Here is a 19,803-nt window from a genome sequence, read left to right as displayed (position 1 = left end):
ATTATACATGATAAGCGATCTTCAGCCATCTCAACCCTTGCTTTTTCATGCAAAACCATTTGCAGTCGTTTGCGGTCATCAACAGCTATCAGTCAGTCAATCACCCATTTCCACCACCCTTCTGAGTGATCCCCCCTCCCCATCCCCACCCCTCCCCACCCCTTCTCTACATAAGTGCCTGGAAACTTCCATTTCACTGTATCTGAAGAAGTGTGCATGCACACGAAAGCTCATACCAAAATAAAAACTTAGTTGGTCTTTAAGGTGCTACTGAAGGAATTTTTTTATTTTACTTCGATCCAGACCAACACGGCTACCTACCTGTAACCAGTGAAACTGTATGTTTGAAACACCACTGGGAAAGTCTGCAAACATCACAATTGCTCCCTCCAAACCTCATTGCTCAAACTCCCCACCAGGTCTCAAAGGCTGGTGCAAGGGCTCCTGCAACTGCACTTGCAAAGGCTTGCGGGACTGTTAGGTGCAGTCTGAGTGCCTTTCCCCCCTTTCTGGGCTTTTCTAGGGCCATTTATGCCATTTTAAAAGTAACTTCCGGGTCTGGCGCAATGCACAGAGTCGCATGTCAACTGGTCATTGCCTGTAATATTATACAAAAACCCTCAATGTACTCCTTTCCCAATTTTGAATCAATCAGTTATTCCATATCCAGTTCTAACTGTAGCTTCTTGTTCAACATAGAGATTTCTCAGGAGACAAATGAGGTGATCAGGCACTCCCATTTCTTTAAGAACTTGCCATAGTTGACAGCAGTCATGAAATTAAAAGACGCCTGCTTCTTGGGAGAAAAGCAATAACAAACCTAGACAGCATGGTTTTCCCAGTAGTGATGTATGGAAGTTAGAGCTATGAGAGCAGGACCATAAAGAAGGCTGATCGCCGAAGAATTAATGCTTTTGAATTATGGTGGTGGAGGAGACTCTTGAGAGTCCCATGGACTGCAAGAAGATCAAACCTATTCATTTTTAAGGAAATCAGCCCTGAGTGCTCACTGGAAGGACAGATCCTGAAGCTGATGTTCCAATACTTTGGCCACCTCCCTGGAAAAGACCCTGATGTTGGGAAAGATGGAGGGCACAACGAGAAGGGGACGACAGAGGATGAGACGGCTGAACAGTGTTCTGGAAGCTACCAAACTGTGGGAGGCAGTGGAAGACAGGAGTACCTGGCGTGCTCTGGTCATGAGGAGTCGGACATGTCTAAACAACTAAACAACAACAACAATAAAAAAACATCTGCCTGATCTTTATAGGGACTGATCTGTCTGAACCGGAATTTGCTAGTGTAAAATCAGAGGGCTGAAGCATGCAGAAGTATGGCTAATCACACAATGGAGATGCTTGGGATAATGGAGGATCTACCATGGGATATGAGAGATATTATTTCAGGGCATAGATAAGGGAAAAATTCTGAGGTTCTCAAGAAAGCACACTTATGCCGCTCAGGCAACAGTAACAAAGAAACTGAGGAAAGTGCCTTGGCTCTCTCCCTGAGCTATCAGAGGCAAGGGAGTTAGTTCCCTGCGCAAGGCGATGAATGGCTGAGGATCTAGATATTTCTCAATGCTGTTCTGAGCAGGCACAGATCTCTTGCGTGTGACAGAATAAGAGATTCTGCCTGGAGCGTAGTTGTGAAATACATCCATGCAAACAGTCTGTATGAAAAGAACAGTCAAAGACATATTCAAAGTCCCCTTCTTCTTCTTAACGTAGATGAAACCTTGCACATGCTAGATGTCCACCCTCACTAGCTGTGCGTGTAGGTTTATCCCAGGACTCAGGTATCTGCATGCAGGACGTTATTTCTTCTTGGGTTTAGAGTCCTCTGGCTCTTGAACAATGTACGTTCAAATGCTTTCTTGTCAAGTCTGCAGAGGTTATTTTCCACAGATGTTTCAATGAATTACTGCCAGCAGACAAGTCCAAAGAAAATGGAAATAATGGATATACGCAGCTGGGGAGAAAGGACACTGCTGTTTCAAAGCAAAAAATGTTACATATAAACACGGTCGGAAAGATTTGTACAAACAGCATTTTTTTCATTATGGTATTGCTCTGGGCTTTTAAAAGAAAACATCACGTTGGACCAGCTTGTAACACAATCTTATACACGGCTACTCAGAAGTTCATGCCATTTTCAGTGGGGCTTATTCCCAAGGTAAGTGGGTATAGGATTGTAGCCTCAGTGATGTCAATTGATATAAGACCTTGTCAACGAATAAAATTAGGGTGGTATAGTACTGTCAAGTTCCTAACAAAGCCTATGCTGGCTTCTAGTTTACCCCTCCTGAACTCCAAAGCATACACATATAAAACTTAAAACAACTTCAATTTACAAAAATAAAAAAACAAATTGCCGAAGAAAACCCAACAAAAGCAAACAATAAAATAAATTATGCTTTAACCAAACAGGCTTAAAAATCACGCCACTTAATTAAGCCTTTCAAGGAGAATACCTCCCTAGGTGCTTTACACATATTATTTTGTGGAAATCCATATCACAGCACTATATTATTATCATCCATTATCTATTGTTTTTAATGCTGCTTTTGTTTTCTAAGGAATTTTTATCTTCTGATTGTAAGCTGCTTTGGATACTTTTGGAGTAAAGTCAGGCGGGATTAACTTGTTAAACTGGACCTGTCGAGGACTCAGGTTGGATGGTGGTAAATTCACTGAAGACCAGGTGGTTTGAAAGTAGCCTCTACCTGTATATATTAAACCCCCTAAACATCCCTGAATTTGTTGGTTGCACTCAACATATCCCCAGGCTATGTGAACTTGCTTTGGCTTTCCGCTCAAGGTGCGATCTTCTTAGAAAAAGGAGACACACTGTAGGGAGAAGAGCATCCAGAAGTACCATACAAACATCACACTTACAGAGCTGGGTCAGTCTGTAATTTGGCAGGTTAAACCTTTTCTCTACAAGGCACTATTTTTTATCTTTCTTAGCAAACTTTTAACTCTGCTTCATTAATTTACACCCCAAACTTTGAGTTGTTTTTGAGGAGAAACAAAGGAGATTTTAGGCTAGCTGGTAATAGACAGTGCTGCAAAATAAAACAGCTTTTTTTTTTACACGGTGGCAGTGCAAAACTCTAAAGCAGGGGAGTCCAATACGCAGTCCGCCTGTAGCCCTCAAGGGCTTTTCGGGTGGCCTTCAACAGCATTTGACACTCCCCCGCCCCAGCCCTCGTGCTGCCTTCCCAAAGCTGCGTAAGCGAACCAATGGGCTTTGGGAAGGAGGCAGGAGGGCTCTGACAGGGTCCTGGGGGAGGGCGTCAAATGTTGACCTTGTTCCCTCCCTCCATGGGTTCCTTGTCAAAATACTATTGCAGCCCACTTGGTATGAAAAGTTGGGACACACTGATTCCCAGACTGTCCGTGGGCCGGATTGAGAAGGCGATTGGGCCGCATCTGGCCCATGGGCCTTAGGTTGCCTACCCCTGTTTTTGGTGCTGAAAAAGTAGGCTTATACTCAAGTATATAGTACTTACAATGTTAGGTTTTCTTAAGTAGCTCTATCCCTAGCATCCAGCTCTGTACTGTATCTAACAATGACAAAGTAAACCCATGATACCTTAAACTACCAACAAATGTATTACAGCATAAGCTTTCTGTATCAGAGCATACTTCACCATGGAGATATAGATATATATGCACACCACAGTCATGAAAAATCACTGTTTGGTCACTTACTCTGGAAAAGACTAACTACCAAAAAGTTATTTCAATGCTTAGCTGTGCTAGAAAAGAGCAAAACAAGAAATATGTCACTTCAATTTCATCTCCTTCCAAGTATGAAACAAAAATTCAAATAGTTAGCAATTATGATTATTGTGCTTTATTGTTTGGTTTTAAAATCTTAAAAGCAGTATCATCAGTGAGTTTAAATGGCAAAGAAAACAAATATTGCTATAGGAAAAGAATGGCATGTTTAGCTTTGGTATTTAAATGACCACTTGCTATTTTTATATTTGCCAGAAAAATCTGCCCACTACAATTTTACCTCCCTTTTCATGGCCTCTAATCCTTCAGGCTTTATAATATTTAACATCTTTCCCCCTTACCCTTTGAATTCAACTCATGAAAGTCAAGTTACATAAGAGTAGAGGGATGAGATATTGGCATTCATCTCATACACAGAGAAAAAGATAGGATAAAGTAGTGATCTAAGTGATATTTAAAGGCAGCAGGAGGGGAAGAGAAACAAGGAATGTGTCGTACTATTTATTGGATAATTATCAGAGAACCTTTCTACTTCAGGCTACCAATAACCCTACTATTTTCAATAATTTTAAAATAAATACAGCACTGTCCAAAATTTCATTTACAAGTAACAGATGTCTACACCAAAACATCCAGTCCTGCACTGAGCAAAACACCTCGGAAGCCTGTTTCATAAATGACCACTTTAAAAAAGAGTTTTTATTACAACAGTTCTAACAATGTCAAGACTACATTAACAAGGATCTTCATTTGCATCATGAATGCCTCTCTGCTGTATTAATAACACTCATGTGTAAAGTAAGGCAAGAGATGTCTCATGTATGAAAATACTGTAAAGCTGGAATAAGCACTATTGAAGTATCCAAACTTCTACTAATGCATGGCAACCTCAGATACAGAGGTGCATCAGGTCTTGATGTAGAGCATGGGGAAGCATAAATTAGACCAAATAAAAGTGTGCTTTGTATTACTTAATTAGGTTAAACAGTAGGCGGAAGAGACAGGCATTTACATGTTCTGGATATCTCACACCCCTGTGCATAGCCAGCAAGAGTCCATCACTAATCAATCAATCAAAATCCAAACTTTTGCCTCGATATACCACTGCTTGATATACCACTAAGAGGCAATATAGAAATTTATTGAGTCAAGCTGCTGGGGGCACGTTTAAATGACAGTAAGGCCGAGCTCCTCAATAATATTTCTACGACCCTCTCAGCAGCTTTCCTGAGGGCACCGGGGGCTTCAAGAGAAAAGAGGAATTGGGAGACTTCTTCCTCCAGGAAGAGTGGAATTCTTCTGAGTGTGTCTGGATCCAACCCATTGGGTCTAACTCCAAGATGGTAAATACCACATCTTAAAGCTGATTCTGGAAGAAGGGCCAATACCTCAGAAATGACTACAGATGACTATGGCTGGGAATAGATGCAATTTCCCCCACTCTCTTAAAAAACACCTATAACTTTTACCTCCTCCACTCACAAATGTATATTGATCCTTCCATCTCCTGTTCACGTTTCCCACTTTCCTTTTTTGGTGCTAATTATGACAATTGTTAGATATGTGTCAAGTTTAACGCTACACACAACTAGCTTTAATTTTACATTTAAAACCCACTTTCATGCATTGTTTCAGAAATACAAACTCTGGTTGAAAATTAACTCTGCTTGGCATCCAGGAATGCAGACACAACCATAGTTAGCACTGAAAAAGGGAGGGGAATTTGAGTGAGTGAGCGGAAAAACAGCATGTGTGCCTGAGGGCTGCCCTTCATCTCTCATCCATGGCTATATTATACAGCCTTTAAGTTTATAAAGTCTTGATTTCCATGATCATGAAACTTGACTACTCGAGGAATATAAAAATGAACAAAAAAACTTACTTCTGAATATCTTTTCTAATTCCAAAGGCCACTTAGATTTTTCTATTTGAAAGAAAAAATGGGGGAGGCAAAGGATGATTCAACCAAAAATCATCTGCCAGTTATCTTGCTAACAAATTTAAAACACGATCTCAGAGATTTAAAAAGACCAAGGGCTTGTTCAGAAGCAATGACAAACCAAAACTTTCTAGCATAAAATGCACCTGCTAGGTTACTAACTTTATTATTAGCTTACTACTATACAACTAACCTTTGAACTAGCGAATTACAATTTGGTTTTCCAACTTGGTTCGCAGAACTCGCACAAACAATTGTTTGCCAGTTTGGATGGAATGAAAAACTATGGTTTCTCCAAGGAGTTGCTGAAAAGTGAAGCACGTCAGGTGAGGGGCAACGTAAGAGTATAAGTAATAACAAGTCATGGTTTGGCATTAAACCTGAATCAAGCCACAATCTAACTCTGGTGAAAGTAAAAATCTCTTTCGACCAAAGCAAAATTTTAAATTAATTATATATTTTATATTTTCCTTTCAGTTTGAAAGTTCTGCAAATTTGTCATGTAATCCAATCAGCAAAACAAAATCGTGTTAAGTCGAATGTACATGCAGGTCCCACTTTTCAAGCACCATGTGTTCCCTGGAAATCATTCAATGGGTGAGCATTCACATTATGAGTCAATGATTTCCATTAATTCCTATGGGGAAAGTTCTATGGTGTTTCTGACTATGGAACTTTGACTCCAAAACACACAAAAGACCCAGAAACCCCCAGAAAAAAATGCTGTTCAATTCCTCCCCCTCCCTCCCTCGGATAACCAGCAAAAGGCAAACAAGGAAGTAGAAAAAATGCTTTCTATTTGGATATCTGAATGTGCATTGCATATAGTGAGGTTTGGGTACCAATTCCTTGTGTTCTGATAAGTGAATTTCTGCAGAGTGAGCATTCATAAAGCGGGACCTGCGTGTACAAATTCTACATACTCTACTTGGTTTGTAGACTTTAAAAAATCTGCTGCTCCATGAATATGTTGTGAAAACAACTACGTTCGCATTTGACGTTTGGTACAATGACTAAAACCCATTTAAGGCAAGGCATATAAAGAAATCACTTTTATTACTAAAGACTATACCATAAAGGAAAAGGCTCCTTGAAGAAAAGCTGGTTTATTAATTTATTTATTATGGATAAAGATGAGTAACAGCCCTGTGATGGGAATTTTAAAAATTTCCATGTGATGTCTTCCGTCACATTCATTATCATCTGCCAGAATGAGCTGTTCATTTCATCTGCTATCGCCAAAGCCCTGCCTCAGCACATTTAAGGTGGGTGATCAGTGATGTGGTTGCACTAGACTTTACTATGTTGCAAAATCCACCAGACTAACAGCTCACCCTGTGAAGGTCAGCAGCCATCATGAGACACTTGCTCATCTGTAGCCACCTGTGTCTGATTACAGCTAATTAAAAGGCCGCAGTGTTTAACCAGATACGGTACCATCAGTAATGGATCACAGGCTTACATTCAGATGGAGCTTCACATTTGCTATTAACGCCCAAGGCTATACCAAAACTAAACATGCAGAATGAAACAGTAGTATGAGTGGTGGAGGGTAACCACTAATTAAATGGCAAGAGGTACAGACGACTGTTCAAAAAGTTCCTATTTGTCAGCAAAAAGCAACATGAAGAAGAAAATCCACCACTGTTAAGATCCATACTATTTGAGTAAGGGAGAAGCTGCACTCCAAACCTTTAATTACTCAGATTGGAGGACAGAATTTGGGTAGTATAAAACCCTCCTTAGCTTGAGAAAAGTGACATAAGAGAAGCATAAGAGAAGTGACATAATGAGAGGCAAGCTACCAGCTCATAGAAGGCTGGGAAACTTAAAAAACCCATCCTTAACGTAAAAACTACAACAAAATAAAAATGTCTCATTCCTTTGTGTGTTTTTAGCGGGTGTGAGAGAGACCCCACAGTGTTGAATATTAATTTTTAAATTTGTGTAAATTCCAATGCAATGCTAATTATATTTTAGGGACAAAACTATAGAAGACCATAGTTTACATCTATGTGAAGCCTTTTTATGCATGTTTAACACACACACACACACACACACACACACACACACACACACACGATCTGTAACTATATCAAATTTACGTTAACTGGAGCAGAATGCAGTTGGGGTATAACTGAATATAAAAGTTGCAGTATAAAAGACTACTTACGGTTGCATGTGATATGGTCAGAATACCATTTTTGACAGTGCATTTTCTTCTTTGCCAAACTTTCCGTAGGCTAAATATGGAAGGAATGTGGCATAGTAAAAAAGCTTTGAAAATATTATTGCAACTACTGGTTGTAATTAAAGCTTGATCCTTTAATTTTCCTAGTACCTTAAGACCAAGACAACATCAATAATTTTCACATGATAGCTGCAGCAAACTTTGGTATGCAAAATATTGTGAAGATCACCCAGTTCCATTCATTTCTAAATGGTAAATGAATTAATAGGTCATTCCCTGGACAATTACAAGACTTTTGGGCCCTTGACAAGATTTCAGCTTAAGCCAATTTTCAAGTACAGTCGTACCTTGTTTTGCGGCTGGGATCCGTTCCGGAGCCCCGGCTATTAGCCGAAAAGGATGCAGGGCAAAGTGCTGCACCTGCACACGCGTGCGGAGTGGTTTGCACCATTCCGGTACTTCCGGGTTTGCCAGAGACGTTCGCTGGAATGGATGCTAGATGAGGAGGACATTTGCGGAGGTATAACTGTAACTGTAGGGACCCAGGTGGCGCTGTGGTTAAACCACTGAGCCTAGGGCTTGCTGATCAGAAGGTCGGTGGTTCGAATCCCTGTGACGGGGTGAGCTCCCGTTGCTTGGTCCCAGCTCCTGCCAACCTAGCAGTTCGAAAGCACGTCAAAATGCAAGTAGATAAATAGGAACCGCTACAGCGGGAAGGTAAACGGCGTTTCCATGTGCTGCTCTGGTTTGCCAGAAGCGGCTTTGTAATGCTGGCCAGATGACCTGGAAGCTATACGCTGGCTCCCTCGGCCAATAATGCGAGATGAGCGCGCAACCCCAGAGTCGGTCACGACTGGACCTAATGGTCAGGGGTCCCTTTACCTTTACCTGTAATGTAATGTTTCACAATATCCTAAGCTAAAATAGAAGGATTATGCAGGTGCAGCAGGGGCCTTTTTCATGCAAGAACCCACTATGCATTTTACAGCACTAGCTGATTCCACTTATCAAATACTGTGCTCTTAAGTACTTACCCATCACTCTTCTTTAAAAGATAACCCTTCTTCTCACTGCCATATTCCTTATTTCCCTGAAGCTGGTGCATACTATATCCTCCTTGCCTGCTCTGTGAATCCTAGAGAGAACATAAAGGAAAAAATAATACTTCTCCTTATTCCTCTTTTCTTAATACCATTTCAATCCCTCCATTTATAGAACCACTATACAAATACACAGTTATCTTGTTTTGAACAACAGTCCCAACTTTTTACATGGACAGTTTCTTTAGTATGTAAAGGATAATGGTATGTTTTCACAAGGTGATGAAGGTGTTACTTAAAAAAATAAACCCAGAACGTTTCTGCGGAAAATAAAAATGTTTGGCAAAATATTGCACACAGAAGAATCAAGTAAGCTATACACCCAAAGTGTATTTGCAATACAAATATTTTCATTATTTAAGTAGTGTTACCAAATTATATTAATTGGCTTAGCTGATGGTTTAGAAAGGGTGGAATGAAATCCAATGATCCAATGTATACAAGTGTGTAGATGTCTGTATGCATATATATATACATATATCGCTGATGATTGAATGCAGCTACTAAAAGCTGTACAAATTCACTACAATAAGCAATGATTCATTAAAGCGTTGACTTACTCTCCTAGACTTCGATCAGGAAAGGCAAAGGCAACATAGGAAGAAAAAAGTAGAATATTTTAAGACAGCATTTGTTAAAAGGAGTATATTCATGTGCATTTTGCAGTCTCTTTATTCCAACATTTCAGTCTGTAGTAAAGGCACAGATAGGCATCTGTAAGAAATAGCTGTGTTTAGATTTTCATAGCTAATGCTTGATGGGTAATGGACAAATGTTTCATGGCTCCTCAAAAAAAAGGAAAAAAGGACTAGCTTGGTAAGCAACGAAGGATAACCATTCCGCAGCTAAAGCATTCTCATAAAGCTGCTGGTGATTCTGAAACAATGATTATTTCTACTAATATCCAGCCTATATTTTACCACCTCTCTTGCTCAAGTTTTAATACCTGCAATTTCATTAGCAGAGCAAGGCTCAAAGCTGAAGAGGTTCCACATCTTCAAGTTTTGATTGATATTTATATGCCATGCTCTTCCTGGGTTTAGTTCCTTAATATCAAGTGGAAAGTAGCACCTGAATTAATTTACACATTCTTACTTTTGGTGCACAACTAGGTTCTAAAATATAGCTTGCAAGTGAGTTACCTATCAGTTGCTATTCTCCTTATGGGCGGTTATGGCCTTCTATAAAAACTGAGCAATACTGGGCTGAGGTGGTTTCAGAAGGCAACCTGCCCATGCAATCAAAAGCTTTATTTAAAAAAAAAAAACACAACACATAAAAACCCTAAAAATGGATCTGAATGGATGTTGTTAATTCCAACTCCCATCAGGTCCATCCAGCATGGTCAATGATCAGGATGATGGAAGTTCAGTCCTAGGGGACCACATATTTGAGAACCAGTATGGTGTAATAGTGATTAGAGACTAGGACCTGGGAGATTTTCAAATCCCTACTTGACCACGTAGTTCAGTTGGGTGACCTTGTGCCAATCATATAACCAGGATTCCATGATGCAGGTGAGATGTGCATGTGAGGATGTGGGCTGGCTATAACGTATATAGCAGCTCTGTCCTTATGGTGGAAAAGAATAGCTTCATGGGATAGAATGAAAGAGTTTTTACAAAAAAGGGCATGAACAACTCTGGCAAAGCAACAAAGGAAAATCCACTAGAAATCTGGGATTAAAGCTTTTGGGGTTTCTTTTTCTTTTTAAAATTTTACAAATTGACATGACAATATCCATTATTCTGATTACTGTATAAATGCCATAATTTCAAAGCCATAATGGAACACTGTATAGAAAAAAACGCCACACAAGGTCTTTCCTTAAAAATGCACATCTTCAATCACTAAAAAATAAGAGTACTAGCTAAATGATAAACAAATGTTTCTTTAAAATTGATCATTGCCTCTCCAATTTTCCGCAAAATCTGGCTCAGTGTTACTGGGGATTATTTACAAACATCTCGAGTAAAGTCATTTGTTGATTAACTTAAAAAAGAATAATTAAGGGGCAAAATACACACAAATGTTTGTAAGCCCTGACCTTTTAAAAAAAAACAATAAATGAAAAGCAGCAGAATACTACTGTGAGAGAAAGAGACACCTAGGTAGGTTGAGGAACAGATGCTTAACCTTTTTCATGTGAGCTGTTTTATAACTCAGAATTTTCTTGCTCACTAAAAGGCTTTCCATTTTGAAACATGTCAATTAGGAATCACACACATCAGTTTACTGTGAAGTGTCCCTAAGGTTACACCAAGTCTTTCTTCGACAATTTTCCTACTTCCTTTAACATGGCCCTTGTTGTTTGTGTTTCTATAGAAGAGCAACTCCTCTGCCCAAAAGCAGTTTGTTTCCTTACATTAATTTCTCTCCCTGGGCTCCAAATGTAGTTGAATGTGATCACAAAGTTCCAACTAAGCCATTGTTTTATAGTTTTTAAATGCCAAATTTTAATATGAAATTAGAGAGAATTATACATGTGAAAAATCTACTTCCAAGAAATGTTTTGTATATTTCACCAGCTTGATATTTTGCTCTTTTGTTTGCAGAAAGCACATAGATTAAATGTAGAATGATGCTCATAATAATTTAGAAGCACAATCAATAATGCTGTCACTGAACAAAATATCACAAGATTGGTTTTTTATTTTATAGCTGCATTTTAATGATATACTTTTGTAAACAAGTATATCTTACTGTGATTTGTTCTCATGAAAGTTGCAACCAGTGCTGAAAATCTAAATAGATTTTAATTACACACACAAAACAGAGCAAAATCTTGAGGTCACCCCTCCTATTCATCCTATTAAGAAACTCAGAATACAGATGTGAATGTACTCATTATATTCATTTATAATTTGTTTCCACTCAAATGTATGCAGTCAAATCTGTGAAGGTTTTGTTTTTTTCATTTAAAGGTCTGTGGACTATTAATCAACTTAAATTAACACAGTTACAGTCATACCTCGTGTTATGTTTGCTTCACGTTGCGGCTTTTCAGGTTACAAACGCAGCAAACCTGGAAAGGTTTACTTCCAGGTTCGTCGCGCGCGCATGCACAGTAGTGGCACTCTACTTTGCGTTCCTAAGTAGAGGTACCACTGTATTAACTTAGTTCAGTCCATGTTGGAGTGGGGAAACAATTTAGTTCTATGGGCCAGATCCTCATCAGGCTCAGCCTCACAGGCCAAATTTGAAGGTAGTCAGGACTGCTCAGTTGTCAAAATCCCGTATGTGGGGTTTCAATGCACCCAACAGCCAGCTGGAAGCACCAAATTTAGGGTTGGCAAAGAGCATCTTTCTCCCATCCTCCTGAAGAATTTCACAGAATATAACCCCTGCTTGGCATCTCTCAAGAGAGAGGTTAAATATTTGTTTGGGCTGCACATGCCTGTTCCCAACAAAGCCATTTGAAAGCCCCTCATTTTAAGCAAGATTCCAATGCAAATACCCTTTTGAATAAGAAAGGGGTTTGCGTTGGAACCCCTGTGCTTAAACAAAAGGTATAAACCTTCCTTTTAGCAGGGTTTTCCATGTAAACTCTTTCCTGGATCTGGAAAGGGTTTGCATAAAATCCTGGAAACTAAACAAGATTCAACCCCTGGTCATCAGTTGAGCAGGGTTAAATCTTGATACCTTAGATGCATGCATGTGATCCCACCTCAGCCAATGCAGAATTTTAACTCCATCCCCATGCCCACCAACTGATGTTATGACTGATGTCAGCTGAAGGGCAGGTGGGTGTGGTTTGGGGAAAACAAATTGGACCCCCCCCCTGAGATCAGCCTGTGGGACAGAGGTTCCTTTACATGGTAAGAATTAGAGAAAATAAAATTCCAATGGCAAGTATAAAAGTTTTCTCAACATGAGAGGTGGACATTTGTTAACTTCTCACAAAGATGTAATCTTTATGGTTAATTAAACAGACCATCTGCTTGAAGAATAATTAGTATACTTTTTTGTGCATAGAACCCAAAATACATTCTGGCTGCCTTTAAAATGTGCAGTTAAAAATGGTATTTGTGTAGGATGATTTTCTGGCTAACAAAGCTGGTGGTACACTTCTGAACATCGTGGTCATATGGCCTAGTATAGGAGTTCCCAAACTGCAGTCCGTGGTTCACCAGTGGTCTGCAAGCTTCATCATGTAGTTTGCAGTGTATCTGGGAATTTGTAGACAGCACAACTACATTCGTACCTTGGTTCTCAAATGCCTTGTGACTTGAACGTTTTGGCTCCTGAACACCACAAACTCGGACGTGAGAGTTCCGGTTTGCAAACTTTTTTGGGAAGCTGAACATCCAACGTGGCTTCCGATTGAGTGCAGGAAGCCCCTGCAGCCAATTGGAAGTTGTGCCTTGGTTTTCAAACGTTTTCAGAAGTTGAAAGGACTTCCGAAATGGATTCAGTTTGAGAACCAAAGTACCACTGTATTGTATTAAATTTTGCTGGCTTCTTATATTTCTTACATTGTAATAGAAGAAAATGCAATATATAAGAAGTAAAAGAAGCAATAAATTACAATTTAAAAAACTATACAGCATCCAGGATAGTGCACTACAAGTGCTACAATAGACAGAAAATCATTGAGTGGTCTGCCAAGACCATCAGCAATTTTCAAGTGGTCCGAGGGGGCCGGGGGGGAGTGAAAGTTGGTATGAAACAGCTTTTCTAAAGTTCCTGGACTAGTTAACCTGTATGATTTCATCAGTGGGCATTTCTGGCTTCTGAGTATTGAGTACCGTATGTGTTCTGCATATTAAGTATCTGAAATAGTGCCACTACTGAAAACTGAATCTCCACCGAATTGAACATTAATTTTGAGCAGTACTTAATAAGCCAAGCAAGCACCATACACTGAAAAAGATCCACTGGGTAACAGACAGGGCATAAATCCACATCATACCAACTGTTAACTATATGTACTTATTGAAAGATAGCATTAGCTGCATTCAGTGCTGTGTAATTTAGTGCTATGTGAATTAGTCAAATCCTCTTTTTGTGCCCACACATTCCTCTTTCTCTTCCTCTGCAGCCAAGAAGGACTACTTTGGAAGCTTTCACTTTGGCTAACTCAGCTTGAATTTCATCCAAATCAGGGATTAAGTTTTTAGCATTAAACATAGTTAGCCAGCATCATAAAACAAGGGTTAAAATTGGCTTGCTTTGAAACCACCACAAAACTGAGACAGCACAACCGATCAGGCAATAAAAATGTTGTGAGGGGAGGGGGATGAGCACTCCAGGTACTAGAAATGGAATGTATTGCAGGCCCAACATGTTTTTTTTTTGTTTTTGTTTTTAAGTCTTCAAGGGCACATTTTAGAAACAATTATCTCCAGTTTTGTTGGATGTGAGAACTGTTTGTTTGTTTTTTTTAAAAAAGCCCCTGAAACTATAATTTTCTGAAAGGTTTTGGGCCTACAATAATTTTTCTGAAAGGCATGGGACCTACTATAAGTAAGATTTTCCCTCCCATTTTGTTCTTGTTTTTAAAAAGTCATAGATAGCAATAGACCATTTCCCCCTTATTTGGAGGAAACAAACAGGGCTTAATAAAAAGCAAAAGCTTTTGAACACCCTTGCTTCCATGACTGGGAGGAGAAAAGGAAGGAAGTGCATGAGACCAGGAGGAAACTAGGCTCAGTCATGTATTACTGGCTCATTCATGTATTACTTGGCTAAACCAAGAGTAAGTGTTAGTTATGTCCAAACACTGGCATTATGCACTTTAATGTACATGTAACTGTGCACTTTTAATAAATTCTGGTAAGTTCAGCCCATAACTAATAGTTTGCTTAAGATCCTTACCTCCTTCTGGTCGAGCTGTAACGAAGATTTTATCAAGTCTCTGAGTGCAGTGAGCTGTTTTTTCTCTTCATCTTGTGTCTGCTTTATCTAGAGTAAAATGACCAAACACTACTTCAGTTTTTAAATAGAATCTTAGAATTGGAAGGGACCCCAAGGGTCCTCTAGTCCAAACCCCTTCAATGCAGGAATCTTAGCTAAAGCATCCATGACAGATGGCCATCCAACCTCTGCTTAAAAACTTCCAAGGAAGGAGAGTCCATCACCTCTTGTGGGAGTCTGTTGTCAAAACAGCCCTTACTGCCAGAAAACTTTTCCAAATGTTTAGCCGGAATCTCCTTTCTTGCAACTTAAAGCCATTGGTTCGAGTCCTACCCTCCAGAGCAGGAGAAAACAAGCTTGCTCCCTCCTCCATGGGACAGCTCTTAAGATCTTTGAAGATGGCTATCCTATCTCCTCTCAGCCTCCTCTTTTCCAGGCTAAACATATCAAGCTCCTTCAAACGTTCCTCATAAGGCTTAGTTTTCAGACCTATGATCATCTTGGTTTCCCTCTTCTGCACACGTTCCAACTTGTCAACATCCTTCTTAAATTGTGGTGCCCAGAATTGGACACAGTATTCTAAGTGTGGTCTGACTAAGGCAGAATACAGTGGGACTATTACTTCCCTTGATCTGGACACTATACTTCTGTTGACGTAGCCTAGAATAGCATATATAATGTGCCTATTATACATATTAATATATCCTAGGTCCAGCTTTTCTTGGAAAGGTCCAAGATACACCATTTTAAATTCCAAGTAAAAGTGTGTGTGTTTGCATTGCTCTTGCATTGCTCTTGCATGTGTTAAGTTTTGTTCATTTCTATATATATTGAAACTTACTGAGCCAAGCTAGTAGAAGATGGTGCTTTTTCAAACCATTTGTCAGAATATTCTTTTTCAAATGTTGTGAGAAGTGGCTCATAATGGTACAAAGGGGAAATTATTCTACTGGACTTCATACTGAAATCATTAACCAATTTATTACATAGTTTTATTAGGAAAAAATATAGATTGCTTAATCACAAAACTCTAATTAGGATACATAATAACTAGTCTAATTTAAATGTTTGAAAGGTTGCTGCCTCAAAATAGATTTGTAAAAAACTATTTTGTATATTAAGATGCCTAAAACCGAAATGCTTTTCCATTTATTTAGCAAATATATTCAGAAAACAGTAATCCAAACAGGCAATACTCCTGTCTTATGAATGACTTACATTATATAAATCAGCAGCCAGTTTTTCAATATATTGTTTTAGTTTATCAGCCGTCTTCAAGCCATCTTGGAAGAAACTACAATGGAAAATGCTTGTGATTTATCAGCAAATCAGTACTTTCCCCACTACCCTATCTGATGTCTTTTGACCATTTCTCCCCATCTGCATATCATTTAGCTATAATAATGAATTACTTCAGAACTTGACATTTACAGTCTTCTCACAAATATAAGCAGACACTTTATTCAGGGATGCACTGACTTTGGTCATTAAGAAGCATAACAGATGTGTGAGCCCAGTGGACTGTATTCAACACTGCTGTTCCACTCATGACCTCTGGTTACACAATGAAACTTCCTCCTCTCCTCTGCAGCCCCCCCCCCGCTCCCCCCCCCAAATCTCTTCTGGGGTTGGAGGAACCTCTGAAACAGATTTTGAGGCAGGTGTTCTAGAGGAAAGAGGCAATCCCATTGCACAAGCAGAACATATGCAGCATTGGATACAACCTACTGTAAATATGTCCACGCAAGAATACAACAAAGATTGAATCTTGCAGAATAGTTTCACCTACTGGCCAATTTTCAGCCCTTTAAAAATCAGCAATCAACTGATGAACTTGAGGGCTTCTGCGTTCGGGCAATGCTCTGTCGTTCCCCTCCCCACATGGGAAGGGAAGCAAACACATGTCAAAGGACTGGAATATTGAGGCAAAACACCCACTGAAAAGATCTCAGACAGTTCTACCCATCAGCTCACAACCTTCAGAAAGTCCGGTTGCAAGGAATATTGGTTTCTAAATGCCAAAAGAGCTAAAACACACACACACACACCCTGTTACAAAGCCAGAATCTTTCCTAAGTTGCCCTTTCCCTCTTTCTGGAAAAATTCCATGCACAGAGCTGCCAAATCTTCTGCAGACAGGCCAAATTTTAAAACTAATTTATATGCCAGTTGAAAGGGTAATAAAATTTGGACTTCCACATGGTAATAGTAAGAAATGAGCACACTTATTACAAAGGGTGGCTTGAACTGCAGTAGAAATAATTTTATTTAATTTATTAAGGAGAAAAATTATAAAATCTTGCAAATCTACTATAAAACAGCAACAGAAAACACCAAAGCAAGTCAGAAAAGTATGATCAGTTTTAGCTAAATAATTATACTTACTTGCACTGTGCATGATAATACTTAATAAGATTCTGTAGAAGGTCCACACCTTTTTTTGTCTTGATTTCATTAACCTTAATGAGATACTATAGAAAGAAAAACCAAAGCTCAGTAGATAATTATATATTGGGGCTTCAGCTGTGCTCAAACACAAGCACTATTTCAGATCTGTGTAACAAATTCAGCAATTATCATGGAGGTTGCCTTGCAGTTGACATCTGAAACCACTCCACCAATACAGTGATTACGATTTTAGTGTAGACAAAATAGATCAGTATGGCATAGGAAACTTAAATTTATTTAGAAGTAATTAAAAACAAACACCATGATAAACAGATGGTCCCCACCCCCAAATTGTTTGAAGCTGTTGGTTTCCTCTTCCTCTCCACAATTTCTAACCCATTCTTAAAACTGAATAGTGCCTTAAGTGTGAATGAGCCCTGAAAGTCAACATGGAATTGGCTAGATGAAGCTTTATGTAACATTCAGATTAATAGGAAAAGAAAATTTGCTGTGCCACTGAGTTGTCCAATGTACTATTTCCTACCAAGCAACATTTTGTAACAGGACTTTTAGAACATTTCAGTAGAAATTTGAATAAAAACATTTCAAACAATTTGTCACTTACTTCACACATCTGCAGCTGAAATAGCCTTCTTTCTTTCTCCATTTCTTCTGCTATCTCAGCTCCAGTTATCTCTGTTCGTATCATCCCATGCTGTTTTGCATGTTCTCTTTTTTCCTTTTCGATTTTTGTGCTGAAATTTCAAAAGGATACATTCAATAAACAGCATGTGATATCCACCCAAAAACAGTTAGACACAAAGTTCTAGTATTATAAATATTTTACACGTTTTGGCAAGAAACAAATCCAAGCTACAGTCAGGTCACCCAAAACGTAATTATACTGCAAGCTGCTCTGGATAACAGCACAGGGGGGAAATGGATACTTAGGAGGTCCAACACAAACCTGCCAAGAATGGCTCAGCATACCTGTGCCAAATCTGCATCAAGATTTGGGTCCCATTTGCGTGAAACGTTTAAAAGCAGTATCATACCACTTTAACAGTCCTTAAGAATTCTGGCAACAGAAATCAGTTAAGGGTGCTGAGAGTTCTTACGAGATCCCATTCCTCTCACAGAGCTAGTTCCCTAGGAAGAGGGACTGACTGTGCTCTACCAACTGTAGCTCTTTGAAGGGGGTCTTCTAACAATTCTCAGCATCCTTAAACTACAGTTCTCAAAATTCTTTGGGGGGACCCATGATTGTTTAAAGTGGTATGATACTGCTTTAAACATATAGAGCATATGGGGCCATGGTTTCTAGCTTTTCTGTGGTACATTCCGATCCGTAATATTGCTCTTGTGCAAAAAAGGGGGGAAGGGGGGAGGGAAAAAAAAGAATAAAAGGGATTATAGGTTCCGGGTTAAACTTTGGGGCTTCCTTACACTGTCTTGACTTGTTGTTGTTGTTAATTGAATTTATATACCACCCTATAACCGGAGGTCTATTATGTATTATACAACCTTTGATAGGCAGTGTGCAAAATCCTGAGTGGAATAAGGAGGTGATTTTATAGCAAAACAGAGTTAAAATATTATGTAAAACAAGGCAGCAAGGTTTCCTGACACATTTCACATGTAATGAATGGGGAAATTTTCAGACTAACAAGATATATATTCCTGTATGTTTACCCGAAAGTTCAAGGTTGAGGTCAGCTTTTTGTGTTCTTTTATTTTGTTCCAATATACAATCTTAAGGATCAATTTCAGGAGAAACCCATTTCTCCTGTTTGTAGAAGATGCAAGCAAGTACACAGCACTCATTAGCTGACTGTGAGACACATTGCCACTTCTCACTTTTCCTGCATAGTCTTTCAATTTTCAAATACCTGTACTCTTATCTTTTTTCAAAAAGGAGGAAGCAGGAATGAACACTTAAAACGGATGAAGTACATGCTGCACTTCAAAAAACAAAAATAAATCAGACAGCTGTCTGAAGCATGTAGAAAGGAAATTTAACCAGTGTTCAATTCACTTAGCACAACTGTCACTGACATTATAGAGCTTGAATGGCTGCAAATCCTATTTTCTTATACCTCTGAATATGACTCTGCCTTTCAAAAGTGTTAATAAACACATCTTTTTCATTTTCTTTCTGCTTCATTATTATTTCTGTTACATAAGTCATGGGATTGGAGCCAAAATAAACAAGAAGCATACAGAATGAACCAGAAAGTGAAAAACAGAAACCACACTTTGCCATAACAACATCCTTCAACTACCACCGCTATTCTTTGTAGTTTATTTCTATCCACATTCCACCGTTATACGTTTAGCATTCAGTTTCAAACATAGCATTTTGCTCAACATATTAATCCATTTCTCCAGTTTTACACCAATACTGCATGGATGCAGCCAGCAACTCACCAAAGTCTATCAAAGACCTACAAGTCTCTGCATTGCTGAATTCCTTCAAGTGCAAGTTGTTAGATCAGCTGCTACTTTTGCAAATTTATGAATAGTTCCTCAGAACTAGAGACTTCTGCTGTATCATTTCTTTTCCAAGTATTACAAATACACAGA

The 19,803-nt window shown here is 39.0% G+C and overlaps 1 protein-coding gene across 4 annotated transcripts in view; it reads right to left on the bottom strand.

Annotated features, from left to right (window-relative positions):
• The window catches only part of ASAP1 (ArfGAP with SH3 domain, ankyrin repeat and PH domain 1), a 136,299-nt gene that overhangs the window by 34,106 nt on the left and 82,390 nt on the right, over positions 1 to 19,803 (bottom strand). For all 4 annotated transcript variants that reach the window (XM_060277613.1, XM_060277616.1, XM_060277614.1 and 1 more), the window contains 6 exons: positions 17,846 to 17,975; positions 17,218 to 17,303; positions 16,051 to 16,126; positions 14,794 to 14,880; positions 8,911 to 9,011; positions 7,859 to 7,928 (listed from right to left, as the gene is read on the bottom strand). In XM_060277613.1, coding sequence (XP_060133596.1) covers positions 7,859 to 7,928; positions 8,911 to 9,011; positions 14,794 to 14,880; positions 16,051 to 16,126; positions 17,218 to 17,303; positions 17,846 to 17,975 — 550 coding nt within the window. The remainder of the gene's footprint in view (positions 1 to 7,858; positions 7,929 to 8,910; positions 9,012 to 14,793; positions 14,881 to 16,050; positions 16,127 to 17,217; positions 17,304 to 17,845; positions 17,976 to 19,803) is intronic.

This window comes from Zootoca vivipara, chromosome 8 (assembly GCF_963506605.1).
Source record: "Zootoca vivipara chromosome 8, rZooViv1.1, whole genome shotgun sequence".
NCBI lineage: Eukaryota > Metazoa > Chordata > Lepidosauria > Squamata > Lacertidae > Zootoca > Zootoca vivipara.
Note: the sequence above shows the minus strand (reverse complement) of the source record. Positions and strands in the feature narration are given on the sequence as shown.